Source organism: Xiphias gladius, chromosome 24, assembly GCF_016859285.1.
Source record: "Xiphias gladius isolate SHS-SW01 ecotype Sanya breed wild chromosome 24, ASM1685928v1, whole genome shotgun sequence".
Lineage (NCBI taxonomy): Eukaryota > Metazoa > Chordata > Actinopteri > Istiophoriformes > Xiphiidae > Xiphias > Xiphias gladius.
This window is the reverse complement of record NC_053423.1, coordinates 11,289,027-11,310,134: the sequence shown is the minus strand read 5'-3', so window position 1 is coordinate 11,310,134 and position 21,108 is coordinate 11,289,027. Positions and strand designations below refer to the sequence as shown.

At 44.0% G+C, this 21,108-nt stretch overlaps 2 protein-coding genes across 2 annotated transcripts; one reads left to right on the top strand and one right to left on the bottom strand.

Annotated features, from left to right (window-relative positions):
- sp8a (sp8 transcription factor a) lies at positions 1–1,986 on the top strand. Its single transcript, XM_040122226.1, has 2 exons — positions 1–137; positions 766–1,986. The coding sequence occupies exons 1-2, from the start codon at positions 117–119 to the stop codon at positions 1,984–1,986; spliced, it is 1,242 nt and encodes a 413-aa protein (XP_039978160.1). The 5' UTR covers positions 1–116.
- Positions 1,987–3,482: 1,496 nt separating this feature from the next.
- On the bottom strand, positions 3,483–19,172 carry itgb8 (integrin, beta 8). The gene is made up of 16 exons (XM_040122737.1): positions 18,821–19,172; positions 17,440–17,525; positions 15,354–15,525; positions 15,009–15,115; positions 14,493–14,632; positions 13,897–14,062; positions 12,867–13,025; positions 12,431–12,526; positions 12,207–12,299; positions 10,839–10,979; positions 9,168–9,588; positions 8,774–8,996; positions 8,570–8,673; positions 7,682–7,798; positions 6,372–6,535; positions 3,483–5,351 (listed from the first exon to the last, which is right to left on the bottom strand). Exons 1-16 carry the CDS (start codon positions 18,912–18,914, stop codon positions 5,229–5,231), a joined length of 2,406 nt encoding a protein of 801 aa, XP_039978671.1. The 5' UTR covers positions 18,915–19,172; the 3' UTR covers positions 3,483–5,228.
- Between the last annotated feature and the right edge of the window lie 1,936 nt (positions 19,173–21,108).

The following is a 21,108-nucleotide window of genomic DNA, read 5'->3' as shown; positions in this document are numbered from 1 at the left end:
ACACACACACACACACACACACACACATATACACATACACACACACACACTCTCTCTCTCTCTCACACACATACACACACACACACATCTCGGCCGAAGATAGTACAGCACAGCCCATGGCTGCTACATTATTAGGGGTGAGTCCTACCATTTATTTGCTAAAACATCTTTTACCGAGAAATTGCTAAAATAATCGCTTATGGTTTATGGTTGTAATGGTCTCGTCGCAGTCAACTTAATGCTCCGAGGTGTTTTACCTCCCGTAGTGTAGCTGTAATAATAAATAACATTCATAGATTTTTTTTCTGTCATAGTTTACAGAATAAAGATTCTTTATTAATCCGATAGCAGTTGTTTTCACTGATCCTGTCAGTGTCCTGCGGTTTAAGTGAATGGAAGATGGACAGTTGAGCATATTGTTTATTTTAAAAAAAAACCTCTCACCGTAGTTAATAGGCTTATCCATTTTATTTTTACTCATAATATGCAAAGGTTTACCTGCATGTACTGGTGGTGCTGTTAGTAGACAAAACACTTGGATAGGTTCCTCCATTCGTCGCCGCTTGATCCAAGTCAGAGGCGCAAACCACATCAAATTAGTAATTTACATCACTTGGATTTAGTATTTGAGTTCCAAAGTTTTGCGAAGTGTGTGACAAACACACTAGATTTACTGGATACCTAACGCTTTGCGCGTATTTACGCACACCATGTTTAGCCCCGACTCCGGAGTGACAGGTCTGCATGTCTATGTGTCCCCCACAGGAGGAACCCCGGCTGGGCAGCACCCCGCTGGCCATGCTGGCCGCCACCTGCAGCAGAATCGGCGAGCCCAGCCCGTCGTGCTCCCCTGCTCTTTCCGATGGAGCCCCGGGTCTCGTCAAGGGCTTTCACCCGTGGAGGGGGGGCGCCCCCGGCACCAGCGGCTTGGGTGTCCGCCTCAGCTCGCTTGGGGCTCCTGCTGGCAGCGGGACCGGCGTGACGGAGACCTCCAGCGCGTTCTCGGTGACCACTGCCAACTCTCCTTTTGGAAATGATTTTTCGGTGTACCAGACGGCTGTGTCATCAGACCACAATGTTTCCGAGCCTACACACGCACAGCGGTCCGTGTTTCTAACTAAATTCCCCTCCTCGGTGGAGGGCATTGCGGGGATATATCCGAGGATGCACGCGCACCCCTATGAATCGTGGTTCAAACCCGTGGGAGAGGTCGGTAACGGGTCTTCTTCTTGGTGGGACATGGGCACCAGCTGGGTGGACGCCCAGAGCGCGGCCGGGTTATCTTCTCCTCTGAGCGGCTACAGCAATGACTACAGCTCCGCCTTCAGCCCCGGTGCTTCTCAGCACTTGCTCCCCGCCACACAGCACCTGTTTGACGGCTTCAGGCCACCTGTCCCGGCCCCCTACACGGAGTCTACGACGGCGGGGGCACCGGCACTGACAGGAGCCCCCGTCGTCTCCCTGCCCGCATCTTCCCGCTCCTCCTCACGACGCTACTCCGGCAGAGCCACCTGTGACTGCCCGAACTGCCAGGAGGCTGAGAGCCTTGGCCAGGGGGGCGCGAGCCCGCGTCGGAGGGGCCTTCACAACTGTCACATCCCGGGTTGTGGCAAGGTCTACGGCAAGACCTCGCACCTGAAGGCCCACCTGCGCTGGCACACCGGGGAGAGGCCGTTTGTCTGCAACTGGCTCTTCTGCGGGAAGCGCTTCACGCGCTCCGACGAGCTCCAGCGACACTTGCGCACGCACACCGGAGAGAAGCGCTTCGAGTGCTCGATTTGCCACAAACGCTTCATGCGCTCCGACCACCTCAGCAAGCACGTGAGGACCCACAGCGCGGAGGGCTCCGAGGACGCCGGGGAACCGGGACTCCGTAAAGGGAACAGCGACACGGACAACAGCCTATCCGGTAGCCCGAGCCAGTCTCCCGGGCTGCACCTGCGCGAGACTGCCGAGAGCAGCGAGGGGCAGAGGGCGGTGGAGTAGTCCACAAAGCGAGATATGAACAAAGCAACGCGTGGACATTTGATTACGCCGCACCAGCCTGCATGGAGTGTGATCAGCTGGACACCTCGAAACTGAAATGGCACTTTATCATGAACTTCAGCTGTGGATGAACACTGTGTCCTTACCTCAAATAGGTTATCTGTAGCCTTCTTAAACAATAAATTTTTTACTCTACAGTTTATCAAACTTGTGTTGTTTGAAGATATGTTATACGCGCCTAATTTATTCTACACACACACATTTGGATTTAGACTGAAACAAGTAGCCTGTTATTCATTCTCTTTTTTTCCTTCAACATCATGGCACAGTTCTTTTTTTTTCTCTTTAATTTAAGGTTATGCCATTACCGTTACAGATTATCTAAAACTATATTGCGTTGAATGAACTTGTTATAATTGAGCTCTCCTTGTTAGTCATGATCATAACTGGTATCGGTCAAATAGGACAATTTTGGTACATTTTCCGTTTCTTGTTGGGCCTGCTAAGCGTATGATTTAGCCAAAGCATTTTTTGTATTTTATAATTTGTTACTAAAGAGTCTTTTTTCCTAGAATTGCAAATATAAAACAGTGAATAACTAATATATAATGTCCACCTTGACCAGGCAAATCTAACCAGAATCAATTACTCCTATTACCATTTATCACACTCTACTTCAGAACTTTTCTATCAGGCACATGAAGTTTATCTATTCAGCCTTTTTTTTTTTTTTTTTTTTTTTTTTTAAGGGGTGTTAGGAGTTGATTGATTCATTTTGGGTGTGGGCCTAGATAGTATTAGTACAGAGATGTGCCATTAAATCTAGTAAATTACAACTTGAAGTAATAATTGTGTTGAGTTGATGTGTAACTGAGGCCTATAACAGGCTTGTAAAAATTAAACTTGCCTGATCAAGGTATAGAAATTATTTTAGTTCTGTCCTGCTTTGGCGATAAAGAATAATATCAGGCTTAGTTATCCCTGCAATTTACTCACTCACTGTAATACCAGCAGAGTTGCCATTTGCTACAAATGGTAATAGTGATCAGTAAGACTTACCTCAGTTGCTTTGGTGTGTATCTCCACCTAGTGTTGAGTTTATACAGTTACCTGTTTTGTTTTTGACCACATGGGTTCTGGATGCTAAAGCTGAATGCAAAAGTTGGTCACACCTTGATCTTTTGTCCATTTTGTTGAAACACAAAATATGAAAAAAAAAATCTTCGCATGGTCTACACAAGACCATGAATTCAACTGAACTGAAAACAATGACGGTATAATCATAAATGAGACACTGGTCTTGCTTCAAATAAGACTGTCGCAGTAATAAATGTTTGTTGAATTATTCATGTGTTTTGCCACGCTAATATAAATCAGGCCTACCAGATTTCAAAGTTTTTTTGTTTAAAGAAAAACAAATTCAAGACAAGTGTAGATCTGTTGGTACAGAAAAGTCACAGAACTCAAGAAATGATTAAAAAATCTTGCACATTTTTATTTTGATGAAATAATTCGTGCTACACAACTAGTCACATTAATTGACAGCAAAACTACAAAAAAAAGTGCTGTTGTTACCCCGAACTGAGTGCCCGGTAAGATGAGATGATTATTACTTATTGCTGAATTATTCTCATGGTTAGGAATAGAGACCACACTTCATAAACACACACCAGTACTTACTACCAGTTACTCAAGTAGCCTTGTCATAAAATAACACAATTAACATAACAAAATAAAAGAAAAAAAATAATAAAATCACAATAAATAATCATTAGTGTTCCTGACTTACAGAAAAATAGAGCAGCTATTGCTGTAAACAATATTGCGTTAAATAAGGATCACAAAAAAAAGGAACAGGAATAGGCAAGCAAAAGTCTCACAAGATGCCATGCAACTGGCACTCTGGATCCAGAGGATCTAGTGCATGAGGAGTGTGAGGAGTGTAACTCCACCTCCAATCTCAGTACCTTTGGAGCTGATTCGTACCTTTGCCCAGGAGCTGGTCTCAGAGTCTAAGCGTGTCAGTTTATCTACATTTCTCAGCAGTTATGCCTCTGGGATGATCAGCAGATGCATGCACACAGAGTTCTGTCTCTGTTATAGAGGTCACGTGTTCAGGCGTTTGATGATGCAGTTGCCATTAATTATCGGTATGTCTGTATTTTACCTATGGATTTTCAGTCCATTGTCATTCCAGTGTTGTGGTTTTGTTACATTAGCTTCAAATGCACTTAGTTGCCTTCTAATGCCCAACATATAGGAATCAAATCATTTCAGACCCACCATTACAGTTCTCTCGCCCCAGAGACCCCGAAGTTTTCAGTAGTATAATGCAAAACAATTGTTCTAGTGCAAGTCTAACCAGATTATTAACAATTTACAATCATATGAAACTATATTCTCACTTATCATGATAGAAAAATACTATAAAATAACACTAATTTGCAATGCAGTTGATCGGTTAACAAAAACAAAATGCAAAGAAGAAACATTTAAAAGATACTATAAGACCAGATATGACACAAATGACTGAAAATCTACACAAAGAAAAACATAAAAGAGGATACAGAGTCACTGGTGTGCTTCATGAACTACATCCCAAGACAATACAGCTGAGGTCAGCAATGTGTAGACAGTATTATTTGAGAGAAAAATTTCATACCTCAAGCTGGCCACAAGGAGGCAGACTAGGACAGGTAGACAGTACAATTGAAACGTTGGAGTGTCACACAGTCACATGAGACTAAAATATGTAGTGTTTTTACTTTAAAATTATAAATAGTAAGCCTAGATAGAGCATAAACGCATCTACCTGCACCACACACACACACACACACACACACACACACACACACACACACACACAAGCACACACACACACACATGCGCACACACACACATGCATTCATAAGTTAGAGCAGTAATTGCTGCATGGCTAAAAAGTAAGGAAGGATCACCCTTTACCCTGTAGGAGAAATAGCCTCGCTGCTGCTACAGAGGAAGAAGAGGTGGGGGACTTGTGCTCTTTGCTGTCATCTCAATTTCCAGGATACTGGTCACATTAGTCACACAGCTTATGAGGGTTTGGTCAGTTCACTTTACAAATGTGTTTCCATTCCACATACAGCTGGTAGACGTTTTAGGAAGGGTAACTGGACAGAAAAGAAGCCTTTAGTCCAGCCCCTCTTCTATATGTCTCTACTGACTTCCTTTGGACCATGACCTCTGACCTCTGGCTAGCACTACCAGGGGTCACCAAGGGGCATCTTGGGAACCTGAATGTGCATCTCCATGAGACAGTCAGGTGGATGGTCCCTCCTGTAGGTAACCGTCTTCTCATTGGTTGTAGGAATGTATGACAGATCCTGAAGGGTGACAGAAATTTGCCGTGAGTAATACTCGCCCGTACACATACGCACATGCATCCACACAAGTACAACATGATATTCAATTTAGTGTTGCATTTCTACAAATGTGGGGACTCATGAGAGGCTGAGACATCCTGACCTTTAGTTCACAAAGACCGAATCCTACACTGCCCATAAAGCAACTAAGTACCATGTTTTGAAAGTGCCTCGTTCACGTGACATGGGATGGATGGCAGTGATGGAAAAAAGGCTGCCACGTTTACGACCTGTGAGTGTTCACATCATTTGACAACTCAAAATTGGTTGTATGATTGCAGAGTTGGTCATGTTAAAACTAAAAACACCATGCTTTGACAATATTAAAACTATATCCATTATATTCTCTGTTAAAAATTTGTTGCCCAAACTAGGATTATGCAACTGATGTCATTTGGACCATTTTTTCAGACTTGACAAAGCTTCTCCAGAGCCACAGAGGATGTTGTACAACTGTTTTCCCAGGCGGTGTAGTCGTTTGAATTTTACATAAAATAAGTGCGGGGTCCCTTTAATAATAGGCGGATTTCATAATGTTCAACCTAAGAAGAGGATGGTTACCATTTATTACATTATGTAATCCTTGAGGAAGTGGGTACAGCCTTTCAACACTTGCAAAACCCCCAGTTAATGTAAACCAAACCAGTCTAGGCACACATATCTCCAGAAAGCCCCCATTTGTTCAAATTTATATTTTTTCCTTCTTCTCAAAGGTGCTGTACATCACTCTAAGGTCACAATTCTGGACGCTGTAGATGGCGAGCTGGGAGTTGAGAGGAAATGTAAAATACAGCTGTACCTCTAACAGCAGTCTCAAATTTCTCACCCCTGGTTCTAGCGGACACCTGACATTTACAAAAATATCCTATAGAATTAAGGGGTCCCTAAAGCCTCTAAGGGCTCCAGGGACACTTCCGCTTCCCTTCAAGAAAACCCTGCAGTCCAGATGCCACCCTACATCCTGGATTTTTGAGAGCTAACCTTTCCAGTGCAGTGATAAACTCCATCCTCAGCAGCGTCCCCTGGTGACCAGGATTTTTTCTGTAGAAGCAACCGAGACATGGCGACCACCACCAACCCACACAGCACGGTGAGAGCACACACACTGAGGAATGTTCCTACCAGGCGGCTAGTGCTGGCACACTCTGTGGACACACACATAAACACACGTATGAGGTTTCATTGTGGAGAACTGGGACACTGTTACACGGAATCTGAACACACACTCAAATACACACTAAAATGTGCAGTCGAAGCAAAATATATATAGTTTGCAGGTGCAGAGACTCCTCATGACCCTATCCACACACAAAACCCACACACACACACTCAAAGTTTTGTATATCTATACTTGTTAGCACTCTTGTTGATATATCGCTTTTCCTGGCCTGTAACATTAACCTCAACCATCACAAAATACATGCCTAACCCCAGTCCTTATCCTAATTCCAACCCTCATTTAAATCTAAAACCAAGTTTTAATCCTCAATCAACCCTTTGAAGATAGTGAGGGACAGAACAAACTGTCCTCAATTTCTAAAAATATCCTCCCTCTTAAGGTCTAAAACTAAAATTGGTCCCCAAGAATGTAGATGAAGAAGAGCAGCAGTGGTGGAAGAAGTATTCAGATCCTTTACTTAGGTAAAAGTGCCAATAAGTGTAAAAATACTCCATTACAAGTAAAAGTCCTATATTCAAAATCCTACTTAAGTAAAGGCACAAAAGTATTTACAGCAAAATTTACGTTAATCATCAAAAGTAAAAGTACTTGTTTCATAAAAAAATGGCTCCTGTGACAGCAATTACTGTTGTAGCTGGTCAAGATGGAGCTTGTTTAAACTACTTTTTATATACTTTGGTGTGGGGGGGGGGGGGTGGGGGTGGGTTAGGAGGAGATAAAGGGGTCAGAGAGGGGGGGAATCACACAATGAGCAGTGCTGTTCCAAAAATTGGGAAGGCGGGGATGAACTGTAACTCTTGGATGTGCAATAATGTGTGTGTGTGTGTGTGTGTGTGTGTGTGTGTGTGTGTGTGTGTGTAACCCAGGTCATGTGTGAACTAGTGGGTTTTAAATTGTATGTATGTGTGTGCGTGTACGGCTGTGAAAATCAAGAAAGTGACCTGGGAACTGAAGGGAAATTTAAAATACAGCTGTAACACTGACAGCAGACTTGCTGACTCAAATACACCAGGGTGCAGTAGTGCAGCAATGGTAGCAACGGAAGTGACCTCGAATGAAGGCATATGTGTGTGTGTGTGTGTGTGTATGTGTGTGTGTATTGAAATTATACCTGGTCTTGTGCTAATGCGAAGCAGGGTCTGACCAGACTGTGAGCTGGTTTGAAAGCGATAGCGACAGCTGTCATTGCTGATGTACATACAATGAATCCATATCTCCCCTCCTTGACCTAAAATGGAAAAAAAAGGAGATGTGGAGATAGAGAGAGAGAGAGTTGAAGTTTTAGATGTTATTAAGTCCAGACAGACTCCAAGTCCTGGTGAAAATCTTAAAACAAGAGCTCAACAGCTATTACTTTCTATCCTTAAAGCTGCACTAATCAATATTTTTATACTACTGTAACAATGGATCGAATTACTGTCTGTAATTTGAAGAGTGTCACTGGTGAAGACAAATCCACAAAATTATCTCACTCCTTTAGTTAGCTTGGTTTTCTCAAAGACCATCATTCCCAGCAGCTGCAGACAGCTGTTTTTAACAAAAAAAGAGCTTTAAAGAGGAACTAAACACCAGTTAAAAACCCGTTTTTTCTGACATTCAGTGGTTTAACCTCTTCATCTTGCTGCAGCAATGTAGAAGTGTACTCCAGGTTGTGTGAGTACCCAGTGACATCACTGCTGGGTGTGGCTACAGGTGCAACAGAGCACATTTCTGACAACAGCAAACCACACCCACCACTGACGTTTGATGTGGAAACTTTCAACCGGGGGGGGGCAGTGAAACGCTGCCATACAACCTGATGTTAACTTACTCTGTATGTTCTTAGTTAAATAGTAAATTAAATTTTTATAAGGGGGAAGCTCAGATGGAGCACAAGCTTTGAATTAAACACACATGAAAACCATCATAGTCCCTAAGTAAAATCAGACCTCCTCAAATCCACAAAAAATGCAAATAATGCAAAGCCCATGTGCAAATCTGTTGTCTAAACCGGTTTTACCTGATACATTATCCATGTAGCCCACCAATGGTGCACAGGTGCCATTGCATTGTCCCGCCTCTTTTTGTGTGAGACCATGAGACAGGTGGCAGTCCACACACTTCCTGGAAGAAAGAGACAAAACAATGTGTCAGGTTCAACTAGAAATAGGGCTGTAAGAGCTCCCATCATGCTTTGTGGTAGCAAATAGAAACTGACAAGTACCAGTATGACTGGCAAGTGCTTTGGCAAGCAGGACATCTCTCACAGAAGTCTCCAGAGTATCGGGGATCATCACACACACACTTGCCACACACACATCTTCCCTGCCCGCTGCACAACAAGCCACTGGCTGATAGGCAGGACGTTTTGGAGACGGGACAACCGCAGCTATCGCCTGTCCAGCCATCCTCACACACACATTCACCTGACACACACACACCCCGTCCTGAGGGGGACAGAGAGTGACAGGAGGAGAACTGTTAGAGAAGTGAACTAAAAATTGTACTGTGTATGGTTTGCATCAACATTCCTCATATTAATACTTTTTAATTTCTTATCATATCTCTATGAACTAAATTTCATAATACTTTAGATTTTTAAAGTGTGTTTGCCTTACCTCCACAGAGAAGTCCCCCTTCATACGGGCAGGAGAAGTCGTCTCTCTCGCAGTATTTCCCATATACTGACCCGAGCCTGCTCTGTTCACACACACACCTCCCGCACTCACACACTCCCCGACCACTGCAGTCCACATCAGACCCATTGGCTCTGCATTTCCAGTTTGAATCTGTGTTTGAGTGGTTAGTCAGCCCATGATCTGGTCTCTGCTCCTGATTGGCGCCGTCTTGGGTCCCTGTACATGGAGATTGGCTGTCGTCATGACAGCGCCTGGTTGGTCCACAACTGCAGCGACATTTAGAGTGAATCTTGATGACAGTGGATTCGTTGTAACCCACAGGGCGAACCATCGCTCGTACATCTTCATCTTCACCGTCATCAGGACAAGAGCGCAGGCCAATGGTGACATTGAAGTAAACCTGCATGGGAAGACAGTGAAGTTAAGAACAGCTACTGAGTGATTCTTAAGGGATTTTAATGTGGGTTTGTTTAGTCGGTCCAACACTAAAATAAGATGGTGAACATGGTGAACATTATACTTGCTAATTATCAGCATTTTAGCATTGTCATTGTGAGCATGTTAGCATGCTGACATTAGCATTTAGCACAAAGAACCACAGCACCTGAGTACAGCCTCACAGAGCAGCTAGCATGGCTTGCTAGTAGATAGATAAGTAGATCTATTTGGGAGTATTAAAGGTAAATATAAAACTGTAATCACCAAGTCCTGACATACAGTAAAAATAAAATTATTGCAGATGTAAATCCAAATGGAATGACATTAAATGAGCTACTTCTCATTGCATTATTATCACAATCTCTGATAAGGCTTAAATAGTCGAATAAGGAACTGGATTCTAACTAAAATTTGAATGCTTTTTAAAAAATATGGTTTATGTGCATGGCAAAGCTTTGAATCAACCATCAGGCTTTTTGCTTGATTTTTATCACCATTCTGGTAAATGTGGGTACTTTCCATAATTCACTTTAAACCACCCGTGTATTAAATGGCTGGACTTCACTTAGTTTGTACAATGGACTAACTATAGAGCAGTGATTAAGCAGCTTTGTGTTCGAAAAAGTTAAGAGCCCCCGAAGGTTAAGGAGGAGAGGAGTCTCATAGGCAGTTTAGGGAGTGAACAGAAAGAAAACTTCCACATGTAGTCAAAATGCTCCAATTAGTAACAAATGAGCTCCTGTTTAGTGCCGAGAAGTACAAAAAAAAAAGCTCTTTGCAGTGGTGCAGAGTATGTAGGACTTTTATTTTGGTAGATAAATGGATCAGGTATGACTGCAGTGGATGTCAAACGACCTACTTCTAAAAGTAAATGTCCTATTTGTTTGCATAAATGCTTTAATATTCGGCAAGGTAGGGATTATAGGACTTAAGGGTCATGAAATCACATGGAAATGTTTTCCAGTTAAATAGGGCCTATAATCCGCTCAACACGGATTATTTACCAAAAGTTTTCTGTCACGTAAAGCTCTCAGTGATGCCCTTGCGTGTTTGTATGTGTCAAAGTAATCCTATTCAACCAATAAATGTCCTCTGACATCTCTGGGATCTCTTTCAAAGATAAATGCAAGTAACATTTAGCTAAATTCTTACTCATCCTTTGTGTGTGTGGTCTGATACTTTTGTGTACTGGATGTATGTTTGTGTGTTTACCGTCTGGTCAGGCTGCACCCCTGAGCAGCTCTGGTCCTTGGCAGTGGACCCGTCAGGACAGAGAGGAGACACAGACACCCAGTACCTGCTGACTGCCTTGTCCTCCACTGACACTGCTACCGCCACCTCTGACAACAACCTCTGGGTAGAGCGAGGGTGGAAAGAGATGAAGAAGCAACTTCAAATTTACTACCTGATATCTATAAATTCTTTGAAGTCAATGTATTATGGTGGTTGCAAGGTTAAGATAAAAGACAGCGGGAAGAACAGTGGCAATTTAAATTTTAATGAACATAATCTGCGAGAGGGAAAAGTAATGAAGCAAAAGGAGAAAGAGAAAAGAGAAAGGGAGAACTCTCATTAATTGAAGTTGTCACAAGTCCCCAGAAAGCCCTCATTGTCATCCTTTCTTTCATTCTGACATACAGGGGGGTTTAAGGGAACAAGGAGGTGGGGCCAAAAATAGCATCTTTGTCTTCGTCCATGATTAGGACACATGGTTTCCACGGGGATCTGATAGCTATAATGCCAGCTTCTGTTTGAGCTCTGCTACTTGTGTATGCATATGTGTGTGTGTGTGTGTGTGTGTGTGTGTGTGTGTGTGTGTGCGTGTGTCTGTTTGTGTGCGCGTGTGTGTGTGTGTGTGTGTGTGTGTGTGTGTTGGTCTATGTGCGCATTGGTGTGTATGTGCCCGTTTGTGTGTATGTATGCGTGGCTCTGCACCCGGATCTGTGGATGCGGCAGATTCTCGTAGCAAACAATGGAGCGCTGTGCCTGAGGCAAGATTATAGCCTAGACTGCTGCCAACTGAACAAACGCCTAGTCTCAAACACACACTCACTCATGCACAGAGGGCCTTACCCTTCCTTAACCTTCTGTTCTCATCTGTGCTTTTCTGTATCATTAGGCCTTCAGCAATCAAAAACATCTCCAACCATCGACCTCAGAATTTCAATGAGTTTAAGTTGCATTACAAGTTTCCTTGTCATTCAAACCTAAATTTCCTGGATACATACTGTATGAGCTGTAGCATTTTCAGAAACATACTGTAGTATCACAGACTCACAGGAATGTTCTGCTGGTCAGCGTGCATGATCAAACAAGGCCAAAAGAAAACTGAGTTCGTGTTGACTCAGCAGATCAGCGGACTACTGCCTCAAAAATTTTTGAACCCAGACTGCGTGGGCTCATGAATTCACCTCATGCTGTGCTTCTGTACTCCTCTCTCAAACCTTTTACTTGTCCCTGTCCTTCTCGTTGTTGTCTTACGAACTGATAATATACTGAGAGGGGGAAAAAACGGGATCTAAAAGTGATAAAGATGTTATTATCTAAAGTTGGAGAGGAAGGAGGAGTAGTGCTCTGTACCTTGTATGAGTCCACCACCAGCTCTATTAGGTTTGGAGCATGGAAGAGGCCTAATTTTCCCAGGTAGGAGCCAGGTAGCAAGCGCACCAACTCCTAGAGAAGGAAAGGGAGGTGAGGAAAAAGAAATGCTTTGTCGCTTTTAAATATATTCCGCCTAATGTTGGAAAAAAAACACTACACTAGCACCACAAGTCAGTCATGTCAATATCGATACCGGTCATTACCTCGTACCACTGGTACTGCTGCTTCTCCACAGCAAAGATGGAGTAGATATGGTTTTCAAGCAGCTTATCAGACAGCTGACCCACACTAGGATGGTCCTGAGAAAGAGAAATCAACAAACTGAATTACAAATCATTTCTGGTTTTTCTTCAGATGTATCATACCAAGTTTAAGAAGTTTTATTTTGGTGTATCATCTTAAAGTGTAGACCTGATAATGGAGTGGAACACTGTTAGACTCAGAGTATACAAAACAAATTTCACCTCAGGCCAATGTAAAAATGTACACAGTCCACATTATTTTGTGACCATTTGAGCTTTAAGATGTTAGCCTCACTCCACTCCTTCACTGAGTGTGTCTACTTTACACATTTCCATCCTCAGTGTAGCTTTTCTGACCCTGACTTCTCAGCACCTACAAATGTCTCCCTCCTCTCACCATCCTGGTGCTCCCTGTGTAGATGTTGTTCTCCAGGTGACACAGGCCATCATGTGGTGTGACAATCCCTGCCAGCCGGCTGTCAAGGGCGAGGTGAGATGGCTGGTCAGTCATCAGGAGCAACAGACGTTTGGCGTCTGCTCGCCAACCCACCGCCCTCTGAAAGAGAGACAGAGAGAAATCAATGTGATGTCATAGTATGTTTAGCTGTAAATTTAAAAAACCTAACATATCCTGATTGAACCACCACAGATCTATGTCTCTTTTCTGATTTTGGAAAGGATTTTTTTTCCCATTTTTATTCCCTTATATCACTCATCAGCTGCACTCACACAAGCTGATGTGGAAAAATACTTTTTGTGTATGCTTCATATTTTAAGGCTTTAGACGTGTGATAAGAATCTGCACATTCAAACATGTTGTTCATCTGAACTACATTGGTTCCCTTGGTGATCAGTTCTTTCTGCAATGCGTTACTCTGCCAGATTCTTCCATCAGCCACATAGTCTCCTTCTTTATGTCTGTGACGCGCCATAGACACTGAGAAAAATGGGTCTGTGTGGGCACGTGTGTGTGTATTTAAGGAAACCCAGTGAGCTTATAAGTAGGCCTGACATAATGGAGAGTCTATTTCTAGAGTCATGACCACCGTGGTGTTTCCCTCCAGGCTGGTTACTCAGCCCCCCCATGGTATGACTCTCAGCCCTCCTGCCATAGTATAAGCAACTGTGACTCCGTGGGTGCGCGTCTGCAATACCCCAGCAATGGTGTCATTAAATAGTGGGATTCCAGTGGCACTATCCAGTGCTGAGTCAGACTGCCACCGTTCTCCCAGAATAAATGCCTCTTTTACCAGCATGCAGACTTACCACCAAATTTGGGCTTTACTCCCATTTTTTCTGAACATATTCAAGAAACTAGGAGGGAACTGAGTTGTATTTGTCTCAAAATGTTTTGGTAACTCCCTTTCTCTTTGTTTCACACGTCTAGCTCTTGTAAGCCTGACTTCCAAGCATCTGTACATACAAACCTGGCAGACAGCTGCTTGCAGCATAGCATCCAGCCCTCCCTCTGGTGTGTCCATGTTTCCGGAGATGCGCTGGCGTTTGATTACACGTGTGAACTCGCTCATATTTCCTGTCATGCTTAGGACGTGGTGGTAGCCATGGGCTGGACGACAGCGGATCTCATAATCACTGGTGAGAGGCAAAGACGGTCCAAAACCAGGAAAAAAAAAAAGATGTTAATTGCAACATTCAGGAATGCAGAGCTCCAAAACAACCACCAGAGTAAACAAATGCCAAAAGCCTGTCTGTTTTTTCATTCTCCTCCCCGCACAACTCATCATCATAACAATGTTGCCGCAACAACTGATGAGTCTCTCCCTGAGTCAACAAAACCTAGGAGCAACCAATAGGAAAATAATCTCCCAAATCACCACACAACTCATTTTTTCTCATTAAAAGAAGAAAAAAATTAGTTGATGAATGTGACAAGTCAGGCTTTGAAGGTTTTAAAGATCTTATTCATACCAAGAACATTAACAAAGTGAGCTGCTGTATATAGAGATGATTAACCCACTTTTGTCAGAAATCAGTAACCCAACTAACAAATTCTGTGTCTTACCTGCAGGGGTTGTTGATCTTGGAAGGATGGACATTTATGTAAGGGGAGACAGGTTTGTCCACGAACGAGCCGAAACCCAGCCAAAGGTCTGAGGAGTGCTCCGTCATACGTAGAGACAGGGCTACACCCACTGTCTTCAGCTGGACCACAGACAGCAAGCGGAGGCACAGGACGGGAAAGGCCAATACGTGTAAAGAAAGGTACAAAGGAAGATGACAACAAAAGAGAAAAACAAAATCAGACTGATGTGACACAAAAAAACCTGTATTTATTTTTGAGAGATGTCTCATTTAAAGTAGATACATGCATTAAATCTCTGAAATTTCTACAATTTATTTAATGTCAAATTTAAAATAGCCATCTTATACTCAACAGTGATCTAGTACTAAGCCATTTTCTGTGTTTAGAGGTACAGGTTCTTTGAACAATATGCTTTTTTTCTCAGCAACAATAATGAAATGCTTCAGCACTGACTCACTGAAAGGAACAATGACAGCTGAGTGTTTTGACACCTACATGATCCAGGTTTTCCTGCATAGAAGCCGATACATCCACCAGGTAGTACAGATCCACAGGGTAACGCTCCATCTGCTTCACAGCTATTATGAAGCTGGCCTCTGAACCTAGGAACACAAACACACACACACACACACACACACACACACACACACACACACACACACACACACACACACACACACACACACACACACACACACACACACACATATATAGCATATATTAAAAGTTAACTTTAATTTTTACATCTGCAGCTTTTAGAAAATGTGGTGCAAACCGGAGATCCAGTCATATTTGAGGCACAAACATGTACAAAGCCAGAGTGTGTCGTCTGTCATTTACCTGGTCTGAGGGTGATACTGATGTCTTGTGGGGAGACTTGTGTGCTGCTGATGGTGGCGTTAACCTCCACCTTGATCTCGGACTGCTCCATGAACTCCGGTCCACAGCCTCTTCTGAGCAGGTTCACTGGCAGGTTGCAGCGCTGGCCTGGCCACAACCCATCCTGAAAGTCCTTGAGGTCACACAAGGTCAAACAGCGCCGAATTAAAAAACAAGACACAGAAAACAAAATAGCAACCAGACAGTTGTAAAGATAATACAAATAAGCCGTCTTTTTTGGTCTCATCACTATAGTCGTGTCTCAGGAATGAGAAGTAGTGACACAAACAAGTGGGTCAAGTTGAATGCTAGGTTGTCCCATGTATCCCCATAGATCAGAGGTACTGATGTTGAGAAATATATGACCATCGTGAATGTACAGAACATTCTGTCAAATCTCTTTTTTTGGGGGGTTATGCAACCTTAATCTTTCCATTTGTACAACAGTTATATATTAGTTGAACCACTGTTCGAAGCAGGGCAGACAGGAAGATTTCTGGGTCAGAAGACTAAGTTTCCTACGTCCCCGTACTCCCAGTAATGCATATATTCTTTCACCCATTGCTTTTATTTTGTGATCTTTGGTTTCTGTAAAGTATGGAGTGAGAAACCTTATAGAAAACACTGGTTCTTTCTCACACAAGAAAACAAACAAATTGAAACTAGTTTCACAATTACTCGATAAAGTTTCATTTTTCATATCCGTCATTTCTATGATGTTTGCATTGATTTGCAAGGGGGTGACGGCCATTACATTTTTCTTATGTGACTCTGACGTTACTCTTTAGAATATCAGGAAGAAGTGTCCTATTTGTGCTTACTCATCCATGTCCAGACCTACTATCTGATCAGTGAGGAGAGGAAAGTTCCTCCTAAGTAGGAGAGCTGACAGATACAGAAGAGATTTAGTACAGTATATAATTCGACCAGCACTGTGTTGAAAGAATCTTGATACACTGTAGGTAACCTCTCCACTGCCTAATAGCCAGCTACCCCAACAATACAGTACAAAAGCATCATGCTTTGCAGCTTTAGAGTGGATTATCGACCTTTGGTACTTCAGTCTGTGAGAAACACACTCACAAATACAGTGACTAGGAACATAAAAGTAGACCGTTAAATGTATGTATATACTGCATGTTATGGGCCTGATTGGTATGAGTCAATTTAAAGAGTGACATGACCAACAAGATCACACAGCTAAGGACTAAAACAGGACAATTAATTGAAATTACACACAGAAATAGCACAAGAGCCAAGCAGCAGTCTACAATAAGAGCTGAAAATGTAGCTCAATATGTGACCACAGCTTGAACCTGAATGCTAGACTGAATTTGGTTTATTTAAGGCTGTCCCTGTGGCTATAATTTGTCCTGTAACAGCTCTGACTATCAGAAAGTTTCATGGTGACTTCCCGGGACTTTCCTTACACGGGCTGCCTCTTCAGCTGGCATTACATGAAAGTGTCAGGATGTGAACCTGCATATTGATAAGCTCTGTACCTGCTTAGTTGTAAGTGTATGGCTCTGTGAGTTTGTGTTTGTGTCTGTGTGAGAGGTTAGAGAGGTAGTGTTTGAATGCTTCCACACACCAGTGAGCACGGCCCCGCTGAATGATGTCAGATAAGGTTAGAGTTCATGGGGTGGGAAACCACCTTATGCCTGTAAAAACACACATGTTGACAATCCAGTCTAGCCACAGGTTAGTTCTGTGTGTGTGTGTGTGTGTGTGTGTGTGTGTTGTGACTGGTGTGGGGCTGGGAGGTTTACAGCTTCTCGAGGCTAATTCAGGATGTGCTCTTTACAAGACAGACACCCAGAAAGCCAACACAGCTACAGGCAGACACACAGGCGAGTGGAAATATTCACACACACACACTCACACAGGTCATAGGGCAGTCCACTAGGCTCAAACATACACATTATATTCACATCTGCAGATGGCATCAAAGCTTTGGTGATGTGTCGTCTGAGGAATGCCTGCCACGTTCCCATTTTTCTTTCCCTCTGCCACACACACAAACACACACTTTCATACACATCCCTACCTCCTTGAAGCACCAGGCACACTGTGGTCCACGTCTGAGACACTCTGTACAAGAAGTGATACTAGGAGACCAACACACACTGTCACCTGAGGTAGAAAGAGCCAGTGAAAGGAAAACGAGACAGACAGTGAAAGACAGAGAAGAGAAGAGAAGAGAAGAGAAGAGGAGAGGAGAGAAGAGAAGAGAAGAGAAGAGAAGAGAAGAGAAGAGGAGAGGAGAGAAGAGAAGAGAAGAGAAGAGAACAGAAGAGAAGAGAAGAGAAAAGAAGAGAAGAGAAGAGAAGAGGAGAGAAGAGAACAGAAGAGAACAGAAGAGAACAGAAGAGAAGAGAAGAGAAGAGGAGAGAAGAGAAGAGAAGAGAAGAGAAGAGAACAGAAGAGAACAGAAGAGAAGAGAAGAATATGTGATTAGCATATGAAAGAATTTGTGTTTCAACACTCATTAGCCATGCAGCCGAGCCCCTGTGGATATTTAGAGATTTCATAAACACTTTTGATGATCGAAGCACCACTTAGCATCTCATCTGAGACTATTCAGTATATATTAGCCAGAAATTAGGTGTAAAAATGGCTGGGATCGTGGGAAAAGGTGCTTGAAATGTTGGAGTGGTGCAATGGATCATATCTCACACCCATAAACACTCATGCACATGCACAGAGGACATCAAATCTAGAGTCAGTCAATGAACGCTGCATGCGAACAAATGTATTAATGAAGTGACACTGTGACAAATCAGTCATGCTGCAAGATACTTTCTGTGACATTAGCATAAAAGCAGAAGTAGAAACAAATTATGATGTAGACTGAAAATTTTACGAGGTGGCGAAAGGCACAAAGTGGACTCAGGCTTACTGTAGTGGGATGAATGATTCATTGAAGTGATTTATCTGCTGAAATCCAATTTTCCCGAGCCATTTCAGTGAGCTACAGGGCTGCAATGTAGGACAGAGAAAGGCTGCAGGTTGCCCACTGACCCAATTAGCACTCCTGGCCTCTGGCAAACCCCTGAATAGGTGAAGCATTTAACTTCTAATTATGACTGATCAATACATGCTGAAACAAGAGGTCGGTGTGGGCTGGGCTCTTCCAGTGGGTTCCCAGATTGTGGGTCTAGAGGCTTCCCTTCAAAAATGATTTGTAGTTTGTTACTGTGGGATGAAACAACTTATAAGCCTGACTCTTTTGCTAAAAGGTTCATAGTCTGCCTAAAACATGTGCTATTGTGTGGCAATATAGTCCTAAAATGCTCTTAAAGATGCCTCTTTAAAAAAAATCTTTATAAAAAGGTCTAATGGGGAGTCCCGTACGTTACACATTTGGGGAAACCATCGACCCCCTTCAGAGAGCACAGATGATTTGGCCCTAATGAGCCTTCACTCACCTGCATCGGAGGCTTCTGCGCAGACAGCGACCACAACGCAGCACAGCAGGAGACACAGTGGGACGCTGCCGTATGTGCGGAGCCAGGAAGTCATATTATCCTATCCACACTGGGAGGGAGACCGGAGCGAAGCAGCGAGGACACACAGGGGCAGAGGCTGAACAGCTACTGGAGATGAACCGCGGGAGAGCGGGTACCGTGCGTCCGCCGCCACACGAACAATAGCAGGACCGAGCCACGGGGCATTGTCGTTCACCCAATAACCTTCTAATCCCGGAGAGGTATTCACATCCCCGGGTCAAATCAGCTTACAAGCGCGCTCCCCCGTGGACCAGGAGAGGAGGTGAGGCAATCGGTAGAGTGCGGCGTCAACAGCGGCTGCGGCGCAAGTCCCTCCATTTATTTCCATCCGGCCGCAGGTGTGCGACGTGTCCCCGCGTCCCTCCACGACGGACCTGGTCTCACAGCCGGTGGCAAAGTCTCATCCCGGGACAGAGCAGAGCCGAGCTACACACGCGAGTACGAACCAGAGCTGCGTTCAGCCGGTGCGCGCCAGCATGCCGACTGAACATCCCACACTAAAGCAGGAGAGTGACCGTGTTTTAACCGCTGTACTGACTCAAGCAGGCGGTGCCATGGCAACGACGCTGTATCAGAGAGCTAGTCTGCGTTAGAGAGGAAGGGAAGAGAGACAAATAAGGAGAGAGAGAGAGGAAGAGAGACATAAAGTGCTTACTACAAGAAGTTGTGGTGGGGTGCATTCCTGGCAAACCATGGCCTTGAATTGAGCGCCTATGTTTATATTGCTGCCTCAGGGAGCCGTTCAACAGCACTGACTGCTCCTGTGTGTGTGGGGACCCGAAAGTCTGTGTAGATGGATGATGGGGGGGTGGCTGTGGGGGGGGGGGGGGTTGTCAATAAAACCAGAGCTGTTGTGGAGGGGTTCACAAGCTGGTGCTAAAGGAGGATGAGGAGGGGGGGGGGGATTTGGGTCCATTGTGCACAGATTCCAATGACATGGAGTAACCTCGCCTTGCCGGCTGCTCCGCTGAGCAGGAGCCAAAGACTTACTAAACAACTCAACATTTTAAGCCAGGGGAAAACAGAGACAAGCAAGGACAAAAGACACAATAGTCTACCATCTCTGACGAGATCAGATGCTTGTCTCCGGTGGAGGTCTACTAAATAAAACAGACATGTTTTAATTGGCACGTAGCCTAAACAGTGATTGTGAGTGTGCCAGCACTTAGAGCCAATGCAGAGCAGTAAGCTCGCCCAGCATACACACTCACGCAAGTCTCTTATCTACTCTGTTTGACCTCATCTGTTGCTGAGCAGCCTGGAGCCGGGCCAGCTCCGCCTCTCCTCTCATTCATTCACATAATTTGTCAAAAGGGAATTTTAGACGGGGTGGTGGTGCCAACACCTCCCCATCTGTGCCCTCTTAGCAGTCACTCTCAATTATGGTAATGACGCAAACACACACCACACTGTTTTCTGAGTGTGTGAAACATCTCTGAAATGCAGATTCCACAGACCCACTCTACCCAGGCCAAGTCTCTCCTCTCTTGGCCTGATGGTGGCAGGAGGGTATTGGGGGTTGTCTGGAGGACAAAATATGGATCTGTTCCCTGCTGAGAAAACTTGATAATGGACTGTAGTGTAAACACTCCCTCAGGCCTGTCAATACTGGTCAACATCACCATCTTAATAACAGTTGTCATTCTCGTACAGCTGACACGAAACATTCTCCTTCCCTATCATTCCTCCCCCACCTTCTAACCTCCACGCCCTCGACCCTCTTTTCCCTTTCTCTCCCCATGGTGTGTTTGTGTTAGCAGTCTGCTGGGCTTTCCATCACGCTGGTCTGGTCTCATCACTCTCCAACCACACACAGAAACACACACAGAAACACACACAGAAACACACACACACACACACACACACACACACACACACACACACACACACACACACACACACACACACACACACACACACACACCATCCTTGTTCATGTGCCCCACTTAACTATCACTCCCACTCAAACACCTGTCCAACTTTCTTTCCAAAATCGCCTTTCAAAAGTCGACCCATCTCTTCGACTCTCTCCCACACTCTCCTTTCAGCCACTCATTCTTCGGCCAAGCTGAGCGGAGGAAAAAGTAGGGGTCAAAAGTGAGACAGGACCCAAATAGGGATTCCTATAAACAGAAGCACACCAACCACTAAAATCGCACAACATAGTTACTCAGGGAAAAAAGACATTTGGAGAAATCTGATATGGG

Excerpts from the sequence above, each read along its gene's own strand:
- itgb8 (XM_040122737.1), bottom strand. The coding sequence starts at position 18,914 with ATGACTTCCTGGCTCCGCACATACGGCAGCGTCCCACTGTGTCTCCTG. Across the intron at positions 15,116-15,353 it reads CAGTATCACCCTCAGACCAG|GTTCAGAGGCCAGCTTCATA; the intron begins GTAAATGACAGA and ends TTGTGTTCCTAG. Across the intron at positions 12,527-12,866 it reads ACACAGGGAGCACCAGGATG|GACCATCCTAGTGTGGGTCA; the intron begins GTGAGAGGAGGG and ends TCTCTTTCTCAG.
- sp8a (XM_040122226.1), top strand. The coding sequence starts at position 117 with ATGGCTGCTACATTATTAGGG. Across the intron at positions 138-765 it reads TGGCTGCTACATTATTAGGG|GAGGAACCCCGGCTGGGCAG; the intron begins GTGAGTCCTACC and ends TGTCCCCCACAG.